The sequence below is a fragment of the Argopecten irradians genome, chromosome 5 (genome assembly GCF_041381155.1).
Source record: "Argopecten irradians isolate NY chromosome 5, Ai_NY, whole genome shotgun sequence".
NCBI lineage: Eukaryota > Metazoa > Mollusca > Bivalvia > Pectinida > Pectinidae > Argopecten > Argopecten irradians.
Genome location: NC_091138.1, coordinates 18,734,703 through 18,757,473, shown reverse-complemented (window position 1 = coordinate 18,757,473; position 22,771 = coordinate 18,734,703). Strand labels below are relative to the sequence as shown.

General features: G+C 36.4%; 1 protein-coding gene across 1 annotated transcript in view; it reads right to left on the bottom strand.

Moving 5' to 3' along the window:
- LOC138323111 (extracellular matrix organizing protein FRAS1-like) overlaps positions 1-22,771 on the bottom strand; it is a 113,753-nt gene that overhangs the window by 44,157 nt on the left and 46,825 nt on the right. The window contains exons 3-8 of the mRNA XM_069267467.1: positions 22,161-22,268; positions 17,882-17,966; positions 16,221-16,385; positions 10,154-10,287; positions 2,112-2,195; positions 256-360 (exon numbers count right to left, since the gene is read on the bottom strand). Coding sequence (XP_069123568.1) covers positions 256-360; positions 2,112-2,195; positions 10,154-10,287; positions 16,221-16,385; positions 17,882-17,966; positions 22,161-22,268 — 681 coding nt within the window. The remainder of the gene's footprint in view (positions 1-255; positions 361-2,111; positions 2,196-10,153; positions 10,288-16,220; positions 16,386-17,881; positions 17,967-22,160; positions 22,269-22,771) is intronic.

Genomic DNA, 22,771 nt, shown 5'->3' with positions numbered 1-22,771 from the left:
CTTATAATTGGTACATTGGTTACTTATAATTGGTTGATTTCCTTATAATTGGTACATTGGTTACCATATAATTGGTACATTAGTTACCTTATAATTGGTACATTGGTTACCTTATAATTGGTACATTTGTGTTTGAGCATACACTGTCTCCTTTGGCATATTTGAGAACAAAAATTGCCTACCTTGAAGCATTGGATTTATAGTATCAATTGCATTGTTTGGAATATTAGAATTTGGGTATCTATCCTTCCTTACCTTGGCACATTTGAGCTCTGGCATACATTCCTTGGCCCGACACACGGTGGCACCGTTGATACAGACACAGTAGGTACAGGGGTCACGCTTCCATTGCTGTCCATCCTGGAGACAAGCCAATCATCAAATTTATATTGATCAATACTAAAGTATAAACGTAACATACCAATTGAGTTTTTAATTTCTGTCTTGAATCATTGAAAAGAATATGTTTAGAGGAAAACTGCTGTTTGTTTCGATAAAGAAACAAGTCTTTTCTCAAGATATGACCATAAAATTAACTTAATAGAAATCTGACACATGTATTGTCATGTTGATTTATGAACAGATGGTTTTAGAAGACATTTTTGTTCACTTTCATCTTCATTGAATTCAAAATAGTTTTCAGTCATCCTTCTGATCTTACGTAAAAATACTTGTTGTAAAGGCAGGGCCAAGAAATAAACGGCAGATACATTGACAACATCCAGATATGTTAGCCATACAATTTATGGTCTAACCTTTACCTGCTTAAATGTCAACTTGGTAACATTTCACTAAATGTTTTAGGCTATATCTTCCTTACCAGGAGATCAATTAGTGGTTAATTGTTAATGTGCACCTGTATCACAATACTGTGATAACCGTTTATGAATGACGGTTAAAATTCAGAAATATATATCTTCTCTTTTTTAGCATTTAAAGTCATGTTAAAATGAAAAGGAATGTAAGATAAACCAGATTAAAGGCTGAGGACAGCCATATCGTGTGTCACACACCATTCAGGGACAGTCGGAGTTTTGAAATCTCTAATAACCATCAATAGACACAAACTTATAATCGATAAACAGGACAAACAAAGGGAGATAATAATCATTTATTATCGCTCCAGACATAGTTATTCTTTACATGTCACATTGACACAGGTAGAAACATCACCACTTTTTGTTTACCTCTTACATTTCATTCGTATACAATGGAAAGTCTTGTAGAATATGTGTTAGAATGCTATCTCAGAAAAACATGGCGACAAGCCCAATGAGCTGTGAAATGGTGCCGCAGTCTCCAACAATGCTTATAGCCTTCCGGAAATCTGACAAGGTGTCAACTATACAACTTCGCTAATTACAACCATCAACTATTCATAATTATCAGTGATAATCATCAGTAAGACATTCACTGTGTCTCCCCACAAATCTATATTTAAATCTAATTATGAAGTTTAAAAATGAAAACACTCTCAATAGCATTTGGTTCGTTTGATCCCTAATGATTTTTTAAAGCTTTAACTATATAACCTACCAGGTAGGTAAGTGGTGCTCACAGTCTTAAGATAATACCATATACCATTATGTAATTTAACTGTGAATTATAATTGGTTCTTTTCCTATTATCGAATGAAATTGCAATTTCCTCTGTGCTTATTAGTTTCTATCAATATAATAACGATTAACTGCCTATCCACTAGATGATTGGAGTGTCTCAATACAGAGAACATTGCCAGCGAGTACAGGCAATGTTAAGTATACTAGATTAGTGATGACTTGATAGACTTAATTCAGTGTGAAATCAAATTGATCAACATGCACCATCTCAAGGAGATAAAACACCATCAACATACTGTATTCAACCCAATAAATGCCACTCCCCATTTGTAAGGCCTTAACTTAACTTTTTTTTTGGAATGCTAAATCTTTACCAATAACCTTGATCTTAGATGCCAAACCCTGACCAATGACCTTGATCTTGGAAGCTAAACCTTGACCAATGACCTTGGTCTTGGATGCCAAACCCTGACCAATGACCTTGGTCTTGGAAGCTACACTTTGACCAATGACTCGATCTAGACTTGATGACCATACAGATAGTGTACATACCTTGTAACGTACACGTTGGTCTGTACAAGTTGCTCCAATACACCGTGGACAACAGGAGCCTGGTGCTCTTTCCATTTGTTGATCCTGTAGAAATACAACATTTTCAATATTACATCCATAAATCAAACCATTGAAAGCACTATATAATAATAATATTTTTCTCTTAAACAAGATAATTCAGCAGTTATTGGCCCTACTCATGACCTAAGTATGAAAATCCAGCAGTGCAGAATTGAGATAGACTGGACAAAGCATTGCTATAGGTGGCCTAAAGGTCAAAATATAGGTCATAATTAGCGTAAAGGATAAATGACAAATAATGAAATAATAGATGTAACATCATACAATACAAATCTATTATCTTCCATTCCGACAAGTCATTGATTAGGAAACAAGCATGACCAACATCCAGGCATTAGTTCAAGGACATCAAACAGACAAATCTGATGATACATGGAATTCTCTGCAGCATAGACATCTGCACAACAACAATGTGGATACCTAGCTATAACGTCACGTGTTGTCAGGGTACATGAATGGACCAGGAGTACTACCATCCAGGTAGATTCTGTGACAGTGAGTGAGAGGTGGTGGTAGGTATACTCAGTCAGGTGTCTGGTTAACAGTTAATTGTTCTGACATGATGGACTATTTATTGTCAGTACTAACTAGTAAATAGTTAGCTTAACCTGAAGATTTTCTATGTGAAGACTGTGAAAGAAATACAACTCTTGTCTCCTTCAAAGTTTGTCTAAATATCAATTGCAACAGGGAACCAAAGTAGTGCCAAACAAACATACATATAAGTTAATCAGATACTAGCTAATCAAGGTACTAATTATGGTGCTAATTAAGGTACCTAGGTGGACACTCATGTCCAATCCTAATAAAATGTCTAGAAAATATGATGACATTTGATACCTGTCCTCTAAATCAGTAAAATTTCATCTTGAACCTACCCTAAAGTATCCATTTACATATGACCTTCATGACCTTCAAGATACAAGAGTAACATATTTTCATAAAGAAATTATTTCATTTTGGCATATTCATATGTACAGCAATTTTTTTTTCTACAGAAAGGAATATATTAGATAGCAGTATCCCAAGTGAACACTTTTCTCCATAAATGTCTGGTTATAAACCTTCACCCCATTACACTATCACCTCCCATTATCTTCCATCAGGTCAAACCACAATATGGAAAGTCTCCTCCTGTAAAATATCTCGGATTTATTCCCCAAAATGTCTGAACATGTCCATTAAACTGGTGATGGGCTGCCAGTCATTCTAGGCATCATCTCCGCCTGTCTCTGAATCTCTGACAGAGAGGCACTAGTGATATGGGACAGAGGGGTGATGCAGGACACATGGTGTACGATACATGGCTCCAAAAATACTAAGAATGTGCTTAAATTTTCAACTTTCAGATATTTAGACCTTGCTAAAATCGTATCCTGAACCCTCAACAAACAATTTTAATGGACTATGGTGGCAGAGAGGTTTAAAGGTGGGCTAACACATAATCATTTGCCTTCCACTTCTGAGATGCATGTTTAAAACCCATATAATTGTAAAAGGAGTGGGTCGGTATGACTTGTAAATAGTGTTAAATATGGTCTCTGTCACTCAGCTGACGGAGCATGCTTCTTTGGCTCAGTCGGTAGAGTCGTAGATTTCCACGCCGGTAGAGCCGTAGATTTCCACGCCGGAGACCTGGGTTCGATTCCTGGTCGGGGCACGGAAAATGACAGAAATGTGTATTTTCCTTGTTCTTCTACATTAGCACCCAACTAAATAACCCATGGTAGGTGGTTAAAGAGTCTCGAGTTGAGATTTAGGAAATCTCAAGAAAAACAGGGGGAGTAGTGTAAAAGGAGTGGGTCGGTGTGACTTGTAAATAGTGTTAAATACGGTCTCTGTCACTCAGCTGACGGAGCATGCTTCTTTAGCTCAGTCGGTAGAGCCGTAGATTTCCACGCCGGAGACCTGGGTTCGATTTCTGGTCGGGGCACTCGACAGGAATGTGTATTTTCCCTGTTCTTCTACATAATGTACATTTTGTAGGTACTGACTGGTCTGTGTTTATCTCCCAGTACTCTGACTTTTCTCCATCTCCTCAAACTCCCATGGCCCTAAATAACCATGGTTGTTAATATAAGGATGTAAAACAAAACTAAACCAAAACTAACACACACATCCTATCTGACCCCCATGTGATAAGTAGGAAGAGCTATAAGGAATTGGGCGAGATCAGGACTATCATTCCTTACACATAAACCTATCATCACTTCTATATAAATTAATCGTGGGTTAATCTTTGTGTTATGGATACATCCCGAATATTTGTCTGACAGACAAGGCCAGATGCTGTGGTTAAATGTGATAGATTAATTCTGCAGACAGAATACTTATCCCTCCATCATTATATATCAAATACAGCTCTGTTTAAAATAAGATGTATGACTCAAAACAAAAACTTAAACAAGATTCAGAGTTAATAATTTATCGTTTTGTTTTCAGGAGAAAAATGAATGATCTGTCAAAACTTCTCTTGATGTTCCATTTATCATGGCGCTGTCATTAAAGTAAACAAATAGTGGATAATTTACTGTGTATAGAAATGATACACTGTGAATCAAATCAGCCACGGTCATTCAAGGTTATGTCTGGATTGGAGGTGAAGAAAAGCCCGAGTACCCGAGAAAAACCATTGATCTATGGTTTTACCATCTGGCAACTTTCTTACATGGGATTCAAACTCAACCAAGAGATAAAGGCTTAAATTGTGGCAATATGTTAAGCCACCCATCCCCATTTAGGTAAAAGCCCTGAGTACCCAAAGAAAACAATCAGTATACAGTTGTTAGCAGAAAACTACTGCATTGAAATATATGTAAACACCTTAACCACTCAGCCACTGCTGCCCTATCAAGTCTTACTCTTTACACCTGATTTTGAGGACATCATTACTGAAAAGCAGTCAAATTCTTCATGAAATTTTGTTCAAATTGCTATCATATTTTTGTATGACTGATAAGCTGATTTTTGCTGAAGTTTAAAATGTTTTACTTTTCTAAAAAATGCTCTTGCTCCAGTTACCGTATTCCTACACAGAAATCTAGGTCTGGTTGAATAGGACATGCTGCTATGTTACATATCTATCACTAAACCATTCCACATGGATATTTATGACCTAGTCAGCCACTGGAGCCTAACACATGTCTCGCTGTCATGGCAATATATAACATTCATCATATTATGTCATTCATACATTCCATCTATTTTAAAAATTTCTATTTTTCACAATTCCTTCCTCTGTTGTTTTTTCAGCATGTGTCTAAAGACATGTGATATGTTGTGATGATAATGATTGAGAAAGTGCCCGTCTGAATTATGATCTGATATACACTTTTTATCTATTTCATATTTTCTTGTTTTTTAGAAAATTAAGAAAAAATACTGGAAACCTTCTATATAGATTTAAAGCTTGATATACATGTACTTTAGTCTCTTAATTTTCTTTCAGAACTGCACATTTTAATTCCAATGGGTTCGGTTTTGCGGTTTTGCAATCTAGCCATTACAAAATAACCTTTTACCTTTTTACATTAAATGATCTTATTTTGTGATTAACTTAATGTGCATCAAAACAGCAAACATATCAGCCAACGTATAGATAGCCAGCTACACCGTCTACACATCATCCACCGTATAGATACCAGAACACACAAATATCATCCACCGTATAGATACCACTACACAAATAATATCATCCACCGTATAGATAGCCAGCTACACCGTCTACACATCTAACACACAAATATCATCCATCCAACGAATAGATAGCCAGCTACACCGTCTACACATATAACACACAAATATCATCCACCGTATAGATAGCCAGCTACACCGTCTACACATCTAACACACAAATATCATCCACCGTATAGATAGCCAGCTACACCGTCTACACATCTAACACACAAATATCATCCACCGTATAGATAGCCAGCTACACCGTCTACACATCTAACACACAAATATCATCCACCATATAGATAAGCCAGCTACACCGTCTACACATCTAACACACACAAATATCATCCACCGTATAGATAGCCAGCTACACCGTCTACACATCTAACACACAAATATCATCCACCGTATAGATAGCCAGCTACACCGTCTACACATCTAACACACAAATATCATCCACCGTATAGATAGCCAGCTACACCGTCTACACATATAACACACAAATATCATCCACCGTATAGATAACCAGCTACACCGTCTACACATCTAACACACAAATATCATCCACCGTATAGATAGCAGCTACAACAATCTACAACTATAGATAGCCACTACACGTCTACACATCTAACACACAAATATCATCCACCGTATAGAACAAATATCATCCACCGTATAGATAACCAGCTACACCGTCTACACATATAACACAAATCACTTCATCATTAATTGTTCTTCGTTAGTTTTGTTTGTTTTTGTTTACAATACTGGGTAATATCTTTGTGTCAGAAATAGGAGATGAAGTAAAGTCAGAGTTCGTGGAGAAAAACCACAGATCAACAGTCATGCAGTACTGGCAACTCTCAGGCTAGTAGCAATGTGTCGCACCACTAAAAGCACCCTACCATCATAGCCCTCAATTCTTTAAGGCCCTACTTTCAATTTTTAAAATGGGAATATAAAACAAGATTGATAATTTTGTACAGCCACAGGAGTTACTGGCTTATCCTTTATACTACACTTATCATCACCTTCTGAACAATTTAATTACTATAAATTACCAGGTAAACATAACGAGTGGGTCGTCTTAAGTTTCCCCGCACATTCATCCTAATCACCTCACATTAGTTGACTATAAGAATGCCAAATGTCAAAAGAATGAAATGAATCATCACTGTTAATATAGACTTCACAGGGAATTTTACATTTGTTTGGTATTTCAGTGTTTCAGATTGACTTCAACATCTTTAAGACATAATGGTTATTACAACATTTTGTGTGGACATTCTCTATTGGAATAATTAAGGATTTTCAAAAACTTTAGGACATTTTGGAAGAGTTCTTTATAATGATGGCCTAAATTTAGCCCCAATCTAAATTACTGGTATTCTCATCTTAGGCCATCAATATAAATATTCTTATGTTATTATTGTTTTTAAGAAAGTATTAATTTGTTTCAGAAAGGTATTCACAGCAAATATAACTATTGGTTAATATTATCTTTACACTGATAATGATATAGTACCTATCCATATATACTTGGTTTCTAATGTTACAGTGAATGATAAGTATAAGGCCATAAGCTACTTATAGCTTTGTCTATAGATATACATAAAAACGACATGATCTAGTACTTAACAAAATACAGACATGACATAGCATTCACCACACCGGGTCCAAGAGTTCTTTTATACAAATATTTGTTGTGTGAATAAAACCCAACCCAGAAGTATTGATAACCTCTTCATATTTCTGTGAGGTGTCGTTAGATATAAAGATCTGATATAGATGACAGATACTGTCTATGGTCCATCTACAGCCCTTTAACGGACTGTCCAAGCCTGTCCAGGCTGTGTCCTACTGTCAGGGAACCTTGGCACCAGTTGTCCCTGTCACTATAGCCTGGTACTGTATCAGGTATCCCAGGCCTTTATACAGCCAGGACCCACAAAGTCCACTGTGACCTTTAAGGTGGCTTACCTAGTCAACTCTAACAAATCCATTGTGTCACGATAGGTCTATACTCATTCATGATGTCAAAGAAGGGCTTTAACATTGTATCAAATCTCCGTAGTACATCATGTAATAGGCTAGTCTGTGTAAATCGATTTCAAAATAAAAAGTTTATACTTAGAACCAGGTAGGACAAAGGTTCTTACAGACCTGTATAAATACATGGTATTATGGTGGTCTCTTGAAATATTTAGTGATTTCTTCTTGGCTTGCTAATGTTTATGCATGCTTGTTTTTTCTTTCATATATAATATTATTCATTTTTCATGAGGTAGAGGGTGGAGTTTTTTTTTTGGAGAGGTGATGGAAGTGTGTGATGAACAAGAAAGGTAAAAGAGAAAAGGAGGTGGGGATGGAGAGAGTGATAGGGGATGAAAAAGACCGGCTAAGGAATATCTGGGGGATGGGTGAGAGGTCTTAGGGGAGTCAGTGGAAGGGGTATATGTAAAGGTAGGAGGGTGTGAAGGGAGGAGGATATGAAGGGTGGAGAATGTATGAGGAGGGTGGGGGAATGTGTGACAGTGGAGGGAGTGTGTGATGGTGGGAGTTATGTGAGTGAGGTAGGGAGGGGGTGAGTTTATTTGGAAGACACACAAATATCCTATTGCTGTCTACTAATGTAGCAGAACAATAAGTAGCCACTTGACAGACAATAAAGACCTCTTTATCACACAGGTGTAGACACTCCACACATCACCAATAACTTCCTGTTACGATAAGTATCTACCAGTTCTCCTCACCTACTCACAGCCACTTACAGGTGTTTTACCACCGAAACTAAAGGTTAACGAGCACGGTCAGAATTATAAAACAATGGAAATCACCTAGCACTGCTATAACCATCCACAATGATCTCAGAGAACTAAAATAACTGTTATGGCAGCCTCTAAAGCTGTCTTCATGAAACTTTCAAGGTCGCCCATAGAGTTTCTTAATGTACACCAATGTCCAAATGTGCATAGTTGTTGTTGTCAAATATTTATGGTAACAGTCAAAATCTAAACTAAACTGTCTTCCCTAGATGTTTTATCTTACGTTGAAATGCTGCATAATGATTCTGAATGAAAAGTCATTATCACAGCACATAATAGATAACAGTAGTGAGTAATAATAAAGAGACTTCCCAGAAAATGCTTATCTAGCTTTGATCCATGCTGAAGCTCTGGATCATTGAACAGAAATAAGATGGCATTGGCCAAGGGATAAAGTGCATCAGAACAAATGACTTCTAGTTTCACCCTGCGTGGAAGTTCCCTGTAGTCTGTAGAGCGGCAGGTCAGTAAGCCTAGGGTTGCTGGTTTCTTTAGTCTGTAGAGCAGCAGGTCAGTAAGCCTAGGGTTGCTGGTTCCTTTAGTCTGTAGAGTGGCAGGTCAGTAAGCCTAGGGTTGCCGGTTCCTTTAGTCTGTAGAGTGGCAGGTCAGTAAGCCTAGGGTTGCTGGTTCCTTTAGTCTGTAGAGCAGCAGGTCAGTAAGCCTAGGGTTGCCGGTTCCTTTAGTCTGTAGAGTGGCAGGTCAGTAAGCCTAGGGTTGCCGGTTCCTTTAGTCTGTAGAGCAGCAGGTCAGTAAGCCTAGGGTTGCCGGTTCCTTTAGTCTGTAGAGCAGCAGGTCAGTAAGCCTAGGGTTGCCGGTTCCTTTAGTCTGTAGAGCAGCAGGTCAGTAAGCCTAGGGTTGCTGGTTCCTTTAGTCTGTAGAGTGGCAGGTCAGTAAGCCTAGGGTTGCCGGTTCCTTTAGTCTGTAGAGTGGCAGGTCAGTAAGCCTAGGGTTGCCGGTTCCTTTAGTCTGTAGAGCAGCAGGTCAGTAAGCCTAGGGTCGCCGGTTCCTTTAGTCTGTAGAGCAGCAGGTCAGTAAGCCTAGGGTTGCCGGTTCCTTTAGTCTGTAGAGTGGCAGGTCAGTAAGCCTAGGGTTGCCGGTTCCTTTAGTCTGTAGAGCAGCAGGTCAGTAAGCCTAGGGTTGCCGGTTCCTTTAGTCTGTAGAGCAGCAGGTCAGTAAGCCTAGGGTTGCAGGTTCCTTTAGTCTGTAGAGCAGCAGGTCAGTAAGCCTAGGGTCGCCGGTTCCTTTAGTCTGTAGAGCAGCAGGTCAGTAAGCCTAGGGTCGCCGGTTCCTTTAGTCTGTAGAGCAGCAGGTCAGTAAGCCTAGGGTCGCCGGTTCCTTTAGTCTGTAGAGCAGCAGGTCAGTAAGCTTAGGGTCGCCGGTTTGATCCCAGCTGTCTGAATACTATATTCCCACCCTGTTACATTATAAATGACCAAATGTTGGACACACTATGCATACCTGTGGACAGACTAGAGGTGGACACTGAATAGGGTAGCAGGTCGTCTGACCATCCCGACACACACACTTGGCACACGGAATGGGTTCCCACTCTGATCCATCCTGGTATCTCTCCCCATCATAGGAACACGAACCTGTAAATAAAATCCTATCATTAAGTACAAACATATTAATCATAACGCATACATTGTATCAATTAATTATCTAATGAGTTTGTAATTGATTCTCCTTAAATAGAAAAATAAATTCATACTAAGAATGTACTATTTTCACCTTTTAAAAACAGATATACTGATCACGATATATAAATATTCTTTTTAAAATATCAATTATAGTTCAATAATTATTGCTCCCCCCCCCCCCCTAAATATAACTTTGGCTAATAAAACAATGCTTAACAAAGATGTTTTATTATGATTTATAAGGAATGACAAAAAATGACATCACGATTTGGTATCTGTATCAGTATGCGGACCATCTCCTGGTGACAGACAGGGACCATCTGTCATCCCCACCGTCATTATTCTCACACTCCCGAGGCACGCAAGTAATTTTTTATAATTATTTATTATGTCTAAAATGATAAGCATACATAACAATGAGCTCTCCGTTATGATAAATTGTTGCTTTTATGACTTTTTTTCAATTTTCTATATGTCAGTAGCGAGTATTATGACACTAGGGAAATTGATGACGGGGTCTGACGAGGGTCGTGTAAATATGACGGATTTATGACTTTCTAGGTGTACGATATTGGTTGGGATACTCAATATGCATGACTAGCATATCTGTGAGTGCCTTTCATCTTTTATTACTATACAAGTGGACAGCCATGGTCAGGGTACCCAATTATACGGAACTCTTTTGTGTTTTTATCAAATATTTTTGTGTAATTGATGGGTATAATGAAAGCTTAATACATGTGAGTAAAAAGGACTAGAGTAGAATTGATCATGGAAAAGTAAAGATTTTCCAAACATGTTATATTTACCATAATACTTCCAAGATTTTAAAACATAAGTAAAATATTTCTCAACAACTAAATAAACATCTACTTTATTTTCAGGATGATAAGCTGCACCAGATTATAAGCCGTAGAGGCCATTTCCATGATATATGTTAAATCATACTGATCAATAGTAAAGTGGCTATGGCCATTTACTAGGTGGATGTAACGTGTCCCTGTTCTCTTACAGATAATTCTATTATTTTCATACTGTAGGACCATTTAAAATACCAACAATTGACATTTAAAAATATATATTTTAAATTTAAAGGTATAAAAGAGACAATTAATATAGAGTTTTGTTCCATCATATAGGATTCTTTTTTTAAATTTGTGAATGAAAATCCATTACAACTTAAGTGTACAGTTATGTTTTGAATTCAATGACAACATTCTGAGTTATGCATATTGTCCCAAATACATAGACATTGTTTGCCTTCCGTACCGTATAACTTTGATATCACGAACTCGCTGAGTAGCTGTTCACTCAGGTAATCACAGAAACTCAACAACATTCAGTCCAATTATCTAAATTATAAGGAGGACAAAAACTGATTTCATTTTAACTATGGTCACGAAAATTAATGACAGGGTTGAAAAATTAGTCTTTCACATGCTTAACCAGTTTGGTATATGAAAGTAAAAACCAGAAAATTAAATCTCATTGAGAATTTTTTGTCAATGACGTAGTAAATTGATGTCGTGTGATCATGGTTTAGAGTACAAGTGATGAGGACAAACAGGAACTCCCAGTACCAGGCACATACTACACATAAATCATAGTCATTACATGCAACATTACTTCCAACCACCTTTTTGTCACAAAAATACATACCCATGGTAACAAAAGTTGTCAAGGAATGATGGTAGAATATCCAGCCCTATTCCTCACCATCACTTTTTATAATCATGGGGCTATAGTGAATACCAGGGCAGTTTGTTGTATAATGGAAAACCATGTCAAATTCTTTAAGACATTGAAATTAGGGAAAATTTTGAATAATGCAAGTATTTGAGTTTAAAAAAGTGTATTTGATAAGTAATGAAAAATGTATTCAATTTATAAATAGGGATTTTGACTCATATGAGTTTGAGTTAACCCCCGCCCCTTAAAACACATAAAGGCTCTAAATCATTATAACTAGACCAGCCCATTATGAAATTTTTAGTTGAATAAGTTAATAAGATTTAACTGTTTTAATTTCTCTTATCTAAAATTTTATTGCTAAGTTGGTACAAAATAAATGTATTTGAGAAATGTAAAACTTCTGCTCTATCTTTTTCCACTGTCTAGCCTACATAGTTGTTTTTGTTTCTACTGTCTAGCCTACAAAGATGTTTTTGTTTCTACTGTCTAGCCTACAGAAATGTTTTTGTTTCTACTGTCTAGCCTACAGAGATGTTTTTGTTTCTACTGTCTAGTCTACAGAGATGTTTTTGTTTCTACTGTCTAGCCTACAGAAATGTGTTTGTTTCTACTGTCTAGTCTACAGAGATGTTTTTGTTTCTGCTGTCTAGCCTACAGAGATGTTTTTGTTTCTACTGTCTAGCCTACAGAGATGTTTTTGTTTCTACTGTCTAGCCTACAGAGATGTTTTTGTTTCTACTGTCTAGTCTACAGAGATGCTTTTGTTTCTATTGTCTAGCCTACAGAGATGCTTTTGTTTCTACTGTCTAGCCTACAGAGATGTTTTTGTTTCTACTGTCTAGCCTACAGAGATGTTCTTGTTTCTACTGTCTAGCCTACAGAGATGTTCTTGTTTCTACTGTCTAGCCTACAGAGATGTTCTTGTTTCTACTGTCTAGCCTACAGAGATGTTCTTGTTTCTACTGTCTAGCCTACAGAGATGTTTTTGTTTCTACTGTCTAGCCTACAGAAATGTTTTTGTTTCTACTGTCTAGCCTACAGAAATGTTTTTGTTTCTACTGTCTAGCCTACAGAGATGTTTTTGTTTCTACTGTCTAGCCTACAGAGATGTTTTTGTTTCTACTGTCTAGCCTACAGAGATGTTTTTGTTTCTACTGTCTAGCCTACAGAGATGTTCTTGTTTCTACTGTCTAGCCTACAGAGATGTTTTTGTTTCTACTGTCTAGCCTACAGAGATGTTTTTGTTTCTACTGTCTAGCCTACAGAGATGTTTTTGTTTCTACTGTCTAGCCTACAGAGATGTTTTTGTTTCTACTGTCTAGTCTACAGAGATGTTCTTGTTTCTACTGTCTAGCCTACAGAGATGTTTTTGTTTCTACTGTCTAGTCTACAGAGTTGTTTTTGTTTCTACTGTCTAGTCTACAGAGATGTTTTTGTTTCTACTGTCTAGTCTACAGAGATGTTCTTGTTTCTACTGTCTAGCCTACAGAGATGTTTTTGTTTCTACTGTCTAAGTCTACAGAGAATGTTTTTGTTTCTACTGTCTAGCCTACAGAGATGTTTTTGTTTCTACTGTCTAGCCTACAGAGATGTTTTTGTTTCTATTGTCTAGCTAGCCTACAGAGATGTTTTTGTTTCTACTGTCTAGCCTACAGAGATGTTTTTGTTTCTACTGTCTAGCCTACAGAGATGTTTTTGTTTCTACTGTCTAGCCTACAGAGATGTTTTTGTTTCTACTGTCTAGCCTACAGAGATGTTTTTGTTTCTACTGTCTAGTCTACAGAGATGTTTTTGTTTCTACTGTCTAGCATACAGAGTTGTTTTTATAATTTATCCCCTAATTCAGTCATACCTCTTAGCTCACTGAGTACATTACTCACACATAAGAAGACAACATTTGACAGAGTAGGTTAATCAGATCTTCTTCCTTCATCAGCTTTTTTACAGAAATTTGTCAAAGTTTTTAGGTCTAATTTGTCTCTCTTACAAAACCTGGTTACTATATAATTATAAGCCTATATATTAAACAAACCTTTATAAAGCCAAGATATACAGACTTTGTTTTCAAATTATAGTAAAAACGTTATCACAGCAAGATGAGAGTATCTCCTTAATCCGGATAAAAAATAATACATATAGTTTTTCCAAACACATGGACATCCAGTTATATGAGTAGAAACTAGAAACATAGGTAAAACTTGTCAATATTATATGTAGTGGTGGAAATAAAATATATCATGATGACAACAACTGATAAAAAATTCAAAGGAGTTCTACGGAAACTTGACTTGGTGTGAAGTACAGTCATACTTCATAACCAGGACTCTGATGAAGATATTCATTTCTAGAGGCTATTTAAATAACAAACACTAAAACAGTATCTAACCATATCAAGTTTAGACCTCCAATAAATAAATCTGACATCATCGGCAGTCATATAGGCTGCCATAAAAAGTGCAAGCTTGCAAATATTTCATTACAAGAACTGTAATATCTTATGAATAAAATACCAAATATTAAATGAAAAAAGATTCTTGTTGAGAGAAGTCACACTAGCTTGCCCCTTCTATACATTAGGTTCAACACTTTCCTCTGATTAATGTACAGATATTATTTCCACCAAATCAACTGATACCCCTATAAACTAATATACCCTGTTTTCCAGATAAACTACACAATATCCCATTTATAACATGTTGTTATTTCACTGGTACATGTATAAAAGTGACTCACAGTCTCCGTATTAACACAAAATCTGATTGCAACTGCTAATTCAGGGCAAATCAGGTTCATGTAAAGTTTTATTGAACTTTGACATGCAAACCAATCTGAACACCTTAAAACACTTGTTTAAGTGATAAAAGGAATACAATGACCATTTTGTTTGTAATTAGATCCAGAGTTAGCTTTGATTCACATTTACATGGCATTATTACACTCCAGAACTCGGAGTACAATGTTGTATTAATCTCTAACATCACTAACATGTCTGGTCTATCATTCAGCAACATGTGGAAAATCTTGTACTTTTTTTCACATTAGAAACTATAAGAGGAATTCTGGCAATCTGACCTTCACAGTAGGCCTACCGTTATGCATGTGAGGGTTAGATCATCAGAGAGCTTATGATGTATGTCTGAATCTGTTAATGGACGTGCCAGCTATTGTACCAATGCTCAAAACTAAACAAAATTAAATTCAATATGATTTACTCAAAAAGAACCAATAAATACATTTTTTATGTATCCAAAGAAAACAATTATCATTTTTGGTCAGGGCATTAAAAGCAGAAGAATTCTAACTGTTTGGGGTAAACTGGAATGCCTAGAGAAAATTCACAGTTAACGATGTCACTTAAATCTTTGACATGTTACAGAGACAAATAATTACATTAAAACCAAATGAATGTCTACTAAAAGGGAGGTACCATCTACCGACATAACCAATGAGTATGGACATAATCTTGATAATGTTTATTACATCTGTTGTGTGTGTGTGAGTTACTTCCCTTGTTTTTTTTAACAGGGATTTCAGGGATGACAGGAATAGCCCAGCTGGTGCTTGCAATACCGGTATCTCTACTTCCATGCATTTTCTGGTCTTATGTAATTAAGCAAATGAGCATTGCTAATCCTTAAGACATTTGGCAATTATCTCAATGTGGATATCATTGAAAGAGATGAAAATCTCAGCAAGGTGGCATACAGCCTTAAGTCAGATTTCACATTTTGTACTAATCACAGTAATCTGTATAAGCCATGCATTACTTTTAAACCTAATGCACTGTGCAATGTTTCTCTTGGTGCACTTGAGAAACTCCAAAATGTCAGGCAGAATCAGCAGATCTCACCAACGGTTTGTACTCCAGGTATAATTTTGTCAAGATGCACAGGCTCAAAGAAGGTCCTCTGGACCAGGACATTTTCATAAAATCTTATCACCACATTGTATATTGAACCTTAACCTGAATATGAAACCTGTTCTTGTTTCCTGTAGGACATTTTTGTGGTTTGGTGAATATTAACCCGCTATGTCCTACAATATACAGATATTCTTCAGTTGTTACAGTCTAATGATCAGGATTGCCACTACTGGTATTCTAATTCAGAGACAGCTTGACATTTTCCCTGGGTAAACCTACATGTTGTATACAAAATCAGGATTAACACCCGATACAGTATGACAAAACTTACGTCCAGAGGGTATACATGCGGGGCAGCACTCTCCGGGTAACGTTTGAGTTACCTCCCCTGGTTTACAGCGTAATCTCCGACACGCCACCGATTTACAGCTGACATCTCCGTCCAAACAGAGGCAATCCGTACAGGGGTCAGGCTTCCAGTTCTTATTGTGCTGTAATGACAAGATACCTGTTATTTTATAAACTGTATAATATGAAACCAGTACTGCTTGGAACAGAAGTCAATATAATAAGATATGACATAATTAGTCATCAAAGAATAATCTAAGAATATGGAATTTGTCTTTATTCTGGTGGAAAGTAAGATTTTATTGCTATTACAATAATTATGCGTAATTAATGGACATAAATGATAAATCTTCTTTGCACCTCTGAGAGTTGGATCAAATCCCAACGTCACAGACAAGTGCACACTACCTCAGATCTAGCTTTGAAGTTGAATGACCTGTAATACAGATTCCGGACTATAAAATACCTCACTTTGTATACAACTTAACTGATATACATGTCTAAGAAGACATCTTATTCATCAGGTAGCCTGAGGAAACAAAAGGTTATAGAAACTAGGTAATAAGTAATCAACATCTATATGAAATATATAAACATGTCTTTACCTCTTAGTATTTTATCATCCTATTATCTAGAAACCTAGGCACTATAGAAAGACCTTTTATATCAGTTTTTATACACCACTTAACACTCTGTATTAATATCACAAGACATTAAAATACAATTATCCTTCCCCATGATTTCAGATTCCTTCTGTAAGCTTTTAATCTTCTGCCTGCTTCTTATCTCCAGCCATTTCCAAACCAATAACTCCATCAAGACCACCCTTATCTTGCCTTCACTCCCCACCCCTTCCTTCCCTCATCCCATCATACATGTCTGTAACAGAACCTACACTCCCCTACACTCCCCTTTACTCCCCGTCCCTCCCTACCCTCATTCCACCATACATTTCTGTAGCAGTACCTACATGTACACTCCCCTTTACTCCTCACCTCTCCCTTCCCTCATTCCATCATACATCACTCCCCTGAACCCTTTCCAACTTCTCACCTTAATTATAAGACATGTCTCCTCCTTTTCTCTCCCGTCTTTATCATACACCACTCTCTCTTATTTCTGTAACATCACTACCACTATCCTTGATTACAACACCCCATTCTTTCCTTCCCCACCCATTCCCATCTCTTCCCTTCCCTCCCAATCCCTCCTCTCCTCTCCCCACCTATCCCTATCTTTTTCTACTCCTATCCCAGATTATTAGAAATTCTCAATTCTAAACCAGTACATCCAAACTCCATGACCCAGAGAAACATAACTTATTAGCCATGTCTGTCTGAATTTTCAATCAAAATATCGCTTGAGAAATAATTCCATAGAACATTTAAAGCAGTTCAGAAGGCGTCTCCCACAAAGCAGCCAACCCTTGATTCATCAAACACAATCTATGTACTTCCATATTTTAGTAACAAAGTAATGGGGAAAGGTTTTTTTATTATGTATTTCTTATTTGGAATTTAACATTTGATAAATAAAATAGGGCTTTTCCAAATTTCTTTCACTTGATGCTTCATAGATTAATATACCAGAATTGTCTGCCCTTGGCGTCTCAAATGATTAATCATACCCAACCATCTGATGAATCTGTCTGCCCTTGGTGTTGGCATGGTAACAGTTGCTGTACACATTCTGGACAACAATCATCTGATGGAATCTGTAAGTATTCACCCTGTAAAATAATAATAGCATTTAAATGGCTTAATATCATTGCAAAACCATGAGAGCACAAGTTTGTTCAACAGTTAACAATATTGATACCACTGAAACACCAACAGATCATTATCAACATTAGATCTACTGGCAGTCATCCTCATTACTCTACCAGACAAATATATATGTTCTTTTATAACGAGTCTGTAGTATTACTACCAATAAATGTATTTGTTTTAATAAGTGGCATTATATTTACATGGGTTATGCAAAATTTATTTGGCCACAATATTAATCATCATGGTAAAGTAAGTCAATTAATGGGTCGCTGATTTGGTCACAAATTGTACTACAACAGCAAGTTATTTAATTGGCTTTTCATTAGGTCAATGTGAATGGGTTATTTATTAGATCACCATTTTTATCACAACAGGGATGTGATTATCTAATGGACCATCATTATCATTAACAGTACAATGCGAATAAAAACATTTTTTTTATTTTATCAGAATAATCTTCTAAAAGTTCAAACAGATCACTGGTGCATTGCTATCTCTACCTTACTGTATAGGTATTAGCCCTCTTGTCTCCTGGCTATAGGTTTGCTATGGGTAGAAACTAACGACTTGTGAAGAAGGTATGTTATCGTGCATAGCAAGTGTGGTGAATTTTAATGGTCTTAGGTTAAATACTTAGTTATCATACTGATGTCATCAATACCCCCTACGCCTTATCATGAGTGAATATAAACAGAACTCCAGTTAAGTTTTTAAAGTTTGGAGACAGAAGGAAGAAGACTGAGGCGAGAGACATAAAATGTGGGGTCATTGTTCTTTTCTCATCTGCTGATCTTGTCGACCTGACTGACGGTGACCATTATTCCTGCTCCGTCTTTGATCTAAGATACTGGCAGCTACAGGTGTGAACTCATTACTAAGTTATACTCGCCACTGGCCAGAATTTATTATCATATCATGTCATATGACACTGATTTATCTCCAAAGGCAAAAAAACAATGACCTGTACATTGTTGTGGTGTGGTCTGAGTTTTAATCAGATCACCAAATATTCAATTAAGTTATCATCACAGCCCTGTGATCTGTGTGGGGGTATCAGTGGCACCTATAACAGGCCTTATATAGACAGTAATTTTAAGTTTTAATGAAGTTGGTAAGAATGAGTTGATTGGTGAGTTGTCTCTGGTTCTGATGACCTCTCCATGACAACAGAATTTATCACATGCTCATCTTCACCCTCATGGTAAAAAAATTGACAGAAAACGTGTCTGAGGTAATTTTTCTTAAGAAAAACATCTAAAAAGATAAATAATACACTTCATAAGACTTCTGACTTCCAGCTTTGTCTTGCCAGAAGGGAATATTTTTATCCTGGAGACAGATTTATCTTGAAAACTTGAAAACCATGCAATAATGTCTAAATGATGTCTATCATTACAATGTTATTTATCAATTCATTTTATAAATATTATTTGCTGGCAAACTCATTTCATTTATCATATATATGTTTTTAGATACTTTTGATGTATATTACACCGTTACTGGTTTAAGACAAATTCAGCAATTTCTTTTAGTTAGTTATCCCCACTAATCAACACTATAGGTGTCTCCCTTGACCTGAGTTGTCCTTTTAATATCAGTTATACTCCTCAAGCTTGATGATGCCAGTTGTTCATACTGACACTAGTTGCCTCCCTTGAGAGGACAGTTGTCCCCCTTGATACCAAGTTTCAACAACTTTATCCATGTGTTTTGATAGCATTAGCTAATTCCCCCCCCCCCCCACTATACCAGTGAGTCAGATGATCACCTTTATCCACACTCTATGTGTGGTCATTACTCCACTTAATGAATATTAATGCTGTGTCCTTTTGTTCCTGACCAATTTAGAGTAGTCTGTAACAGTATAGTTTTATTTCAGGTGTGTTTTATCTCATACATCCGTCCACACCTAAGGACTGCCTCAGAATTGTAATCGTCAATTATACGTCTAAAAGAGATATAAAGTTATCATAAATTAGCACTGAATTGATATTCCTGGACTCCCCAGAACAAATCTGAAGTCTTTGTCAGATTTTCATTTCATATAGCCATGTTCACATACAATCTGAATCAAGAGTGACAAATTTGGAGTTAAAAGCTAGGTTTTGGGTCTGAAGATATTTTTAAATTTGGTTTAAAATGAGGTCATGAATAGTCTTTATATAAAGTTAAAAAAAATCAGAACATATTGTATATCATATTCCTTATATAACTGAATGAAACTAAATGTTTATATGCGAATTGTATAATATCCGAGTTTGGCTGACACACAATGGAACGATGAGAAGATCATATTCAGAATTTCACTATTTTGCTATAAATTGATAATGTAAATTAAGACTTTAATGGGTGACAAACTAGCACAAAGGAATCCTCCTATGGAATAAAATCTCCTTGTCTGGTAATACGACCTGTACAACTACTCAGTTTTACTCCTACAATTCACCAACACTTACTCTCATATCTGTGTCACCTGATAGCGGGAATTAAACAAGGGGAGACAACCATACATCATCCATGATTAACCGTCATATATCTTATACATTGATAGTCTTTTTTTCTAGGATTAATTAATCAAGTAGCCTAAATTACATATAATGTAGGTAACTCGTGTATGTTTGACTGTGATTATCATAAATAACTACGAAAATGACACAAAATGTTCAGGAGAAGGTAACTCTACAGCAGCGCCACAATTAAACTGTCAGAAATATTTCCATTAACTCTGAGAAATTTGTAAATAATCCGAACATATACATAGCAGGCTCAGTAACAGGGTCTATATAAGTAAAATACAGTTACCTATATGGGTTGTTTGGTATCTCTGACCCAGAAATGACAGCTTCATATATTACTGGAATACAATCACCCCAGTTTACAGAAATATTTACATATTTATGGTAGGTTTCTGTACTAATGTGGTGGATTTCATTACTGTCAGACAATATGAGAAAGGGAGGGGGGCAAATAGTTAAATGTAACATTCCATATAAGATGATAAAGTGAGAGTTGACTCCATAAAGTCACTTGTATATACCTGTCAAACTTTCAGAGAGTGCAATGTGAGAGAAAAGTGCATAAAGGTCATTGTCTTGTTGAGGTGAGATACCTCCACCCCTCTCCCCAACCCACCTATATATACCACAAGAACCCTAGTACCACCAACACTGTACATTCAACCTCCTAATACTTCGACCATAACTACCAATCCTACCTGTAATTAAAGGTATGCAATTTTATTTACCTGAGTTTTACCACTGCTAGACTCTTTATGATTCCTTCATTAACATTGATGCTGAATTATGTACCTTTTTTACCTGTTCTTCTATATATATATCATTGTCAAATAAGACATTACCTTTAAGATTTATCTGTGCGAAAATAGTACACAATTTTCTACCATTCATATTACTCTTTCACATCAAAGAAACATTCATTTTTTATTTTAAAAAAAGAAGAAAAAAATATATTTCCAAACTTTTAAAACCTATGTTGGCTTCTATTTCAAACAAAAAGGATTGATGTAAAAACTTTATGAATAGTAAAGTTTCCTTTGCCATTTAAAGGTGCAAAATGAAAAACAACACGCTTGCAGAATGGGATAAAGAAACTCCTCAGGTATATATGATACACATAAGGAAACCCCAAAGGACATACTGTTCTGTAGATAAATAATTTACATTTTAAATGATTTGTTACCTGTGGTGATGCACAACACCTAGAAATTGATTACTATCTAATATGTGGTACATATCACTACAGAAATTACTTCTCCCCCTTCCCCCAGACCACCAGGTCAACCTATACCATATTCTATCAGTGTTAAGACCCCCCCCCACCCACCCCTCCTTCCTACCCTAGAATAAAGGTTAGGTTAGGATTTTAAGGGGTGGGGTGTTATAAGGGGTGGGGTGTTATAACCGAATGTAAGCCAAAGTTTTTTTTAACCCAATGGCAATGTAGGATTTTAAGAGGGGGGGTTGTCTTATTACCAAATTTAAAGGGATGTGTGTCTTTTTTAACAAATGTAAGCCAAAGTTTTTTTATAGCCAAATGTAGGATTTTCAGCAAATGAACATGAAGTGGGACTGTATTGCTGGTACAATGTACAATTGTAGTTTGTTTAAGACATGACAAGGAACACACAAACATACCTTGGAGAACTTGCACTTAGGAGTGGTACAGCGGACTTGTTCACAGACGGTTATAGGATCCTGGCAGGTACAGATGGTGCAGTCATCAGGTAACCATAGCGTGTGGTTCTGTAAAGTATAAACAAAATCATGATTATGACAAAAAAAACACAGGTAATTAACAATAGTGTGTGGTTCTGTCCAGTATAAACAAAATCATGATTACGATAAAAAAAAACCACAGGTAACCATAGCATGTGGTTCTGTCAAGTATAAAAACAAGAGGCCCATGGGCCTTAACGGTCACCTGAGTTAGAATATATAATTAAACAAATAATGAAACAAATTAAAGACATATAAACACTATATGCTGGGCCTTGAAGTTGGTCAGTGATTTATAAATTTGACTTTTTAGACTATGAAGAGTATTTGCTTCCATCAAACCTGTGAATTTAGAGGTATTTTTTGAAATTTTAATCATTTTGACCCTGTTTGGTCCTGCCTCCTCTGGTCCCCCAGGGGGTCATCGAGGACAGATATGGATGTTAAAATGCTATATCTTAGGCTAATAATTCTAATCAAGTATGATTAATTTCCTACGAAAATTGGGCAAATAATGTTCACAAATATGT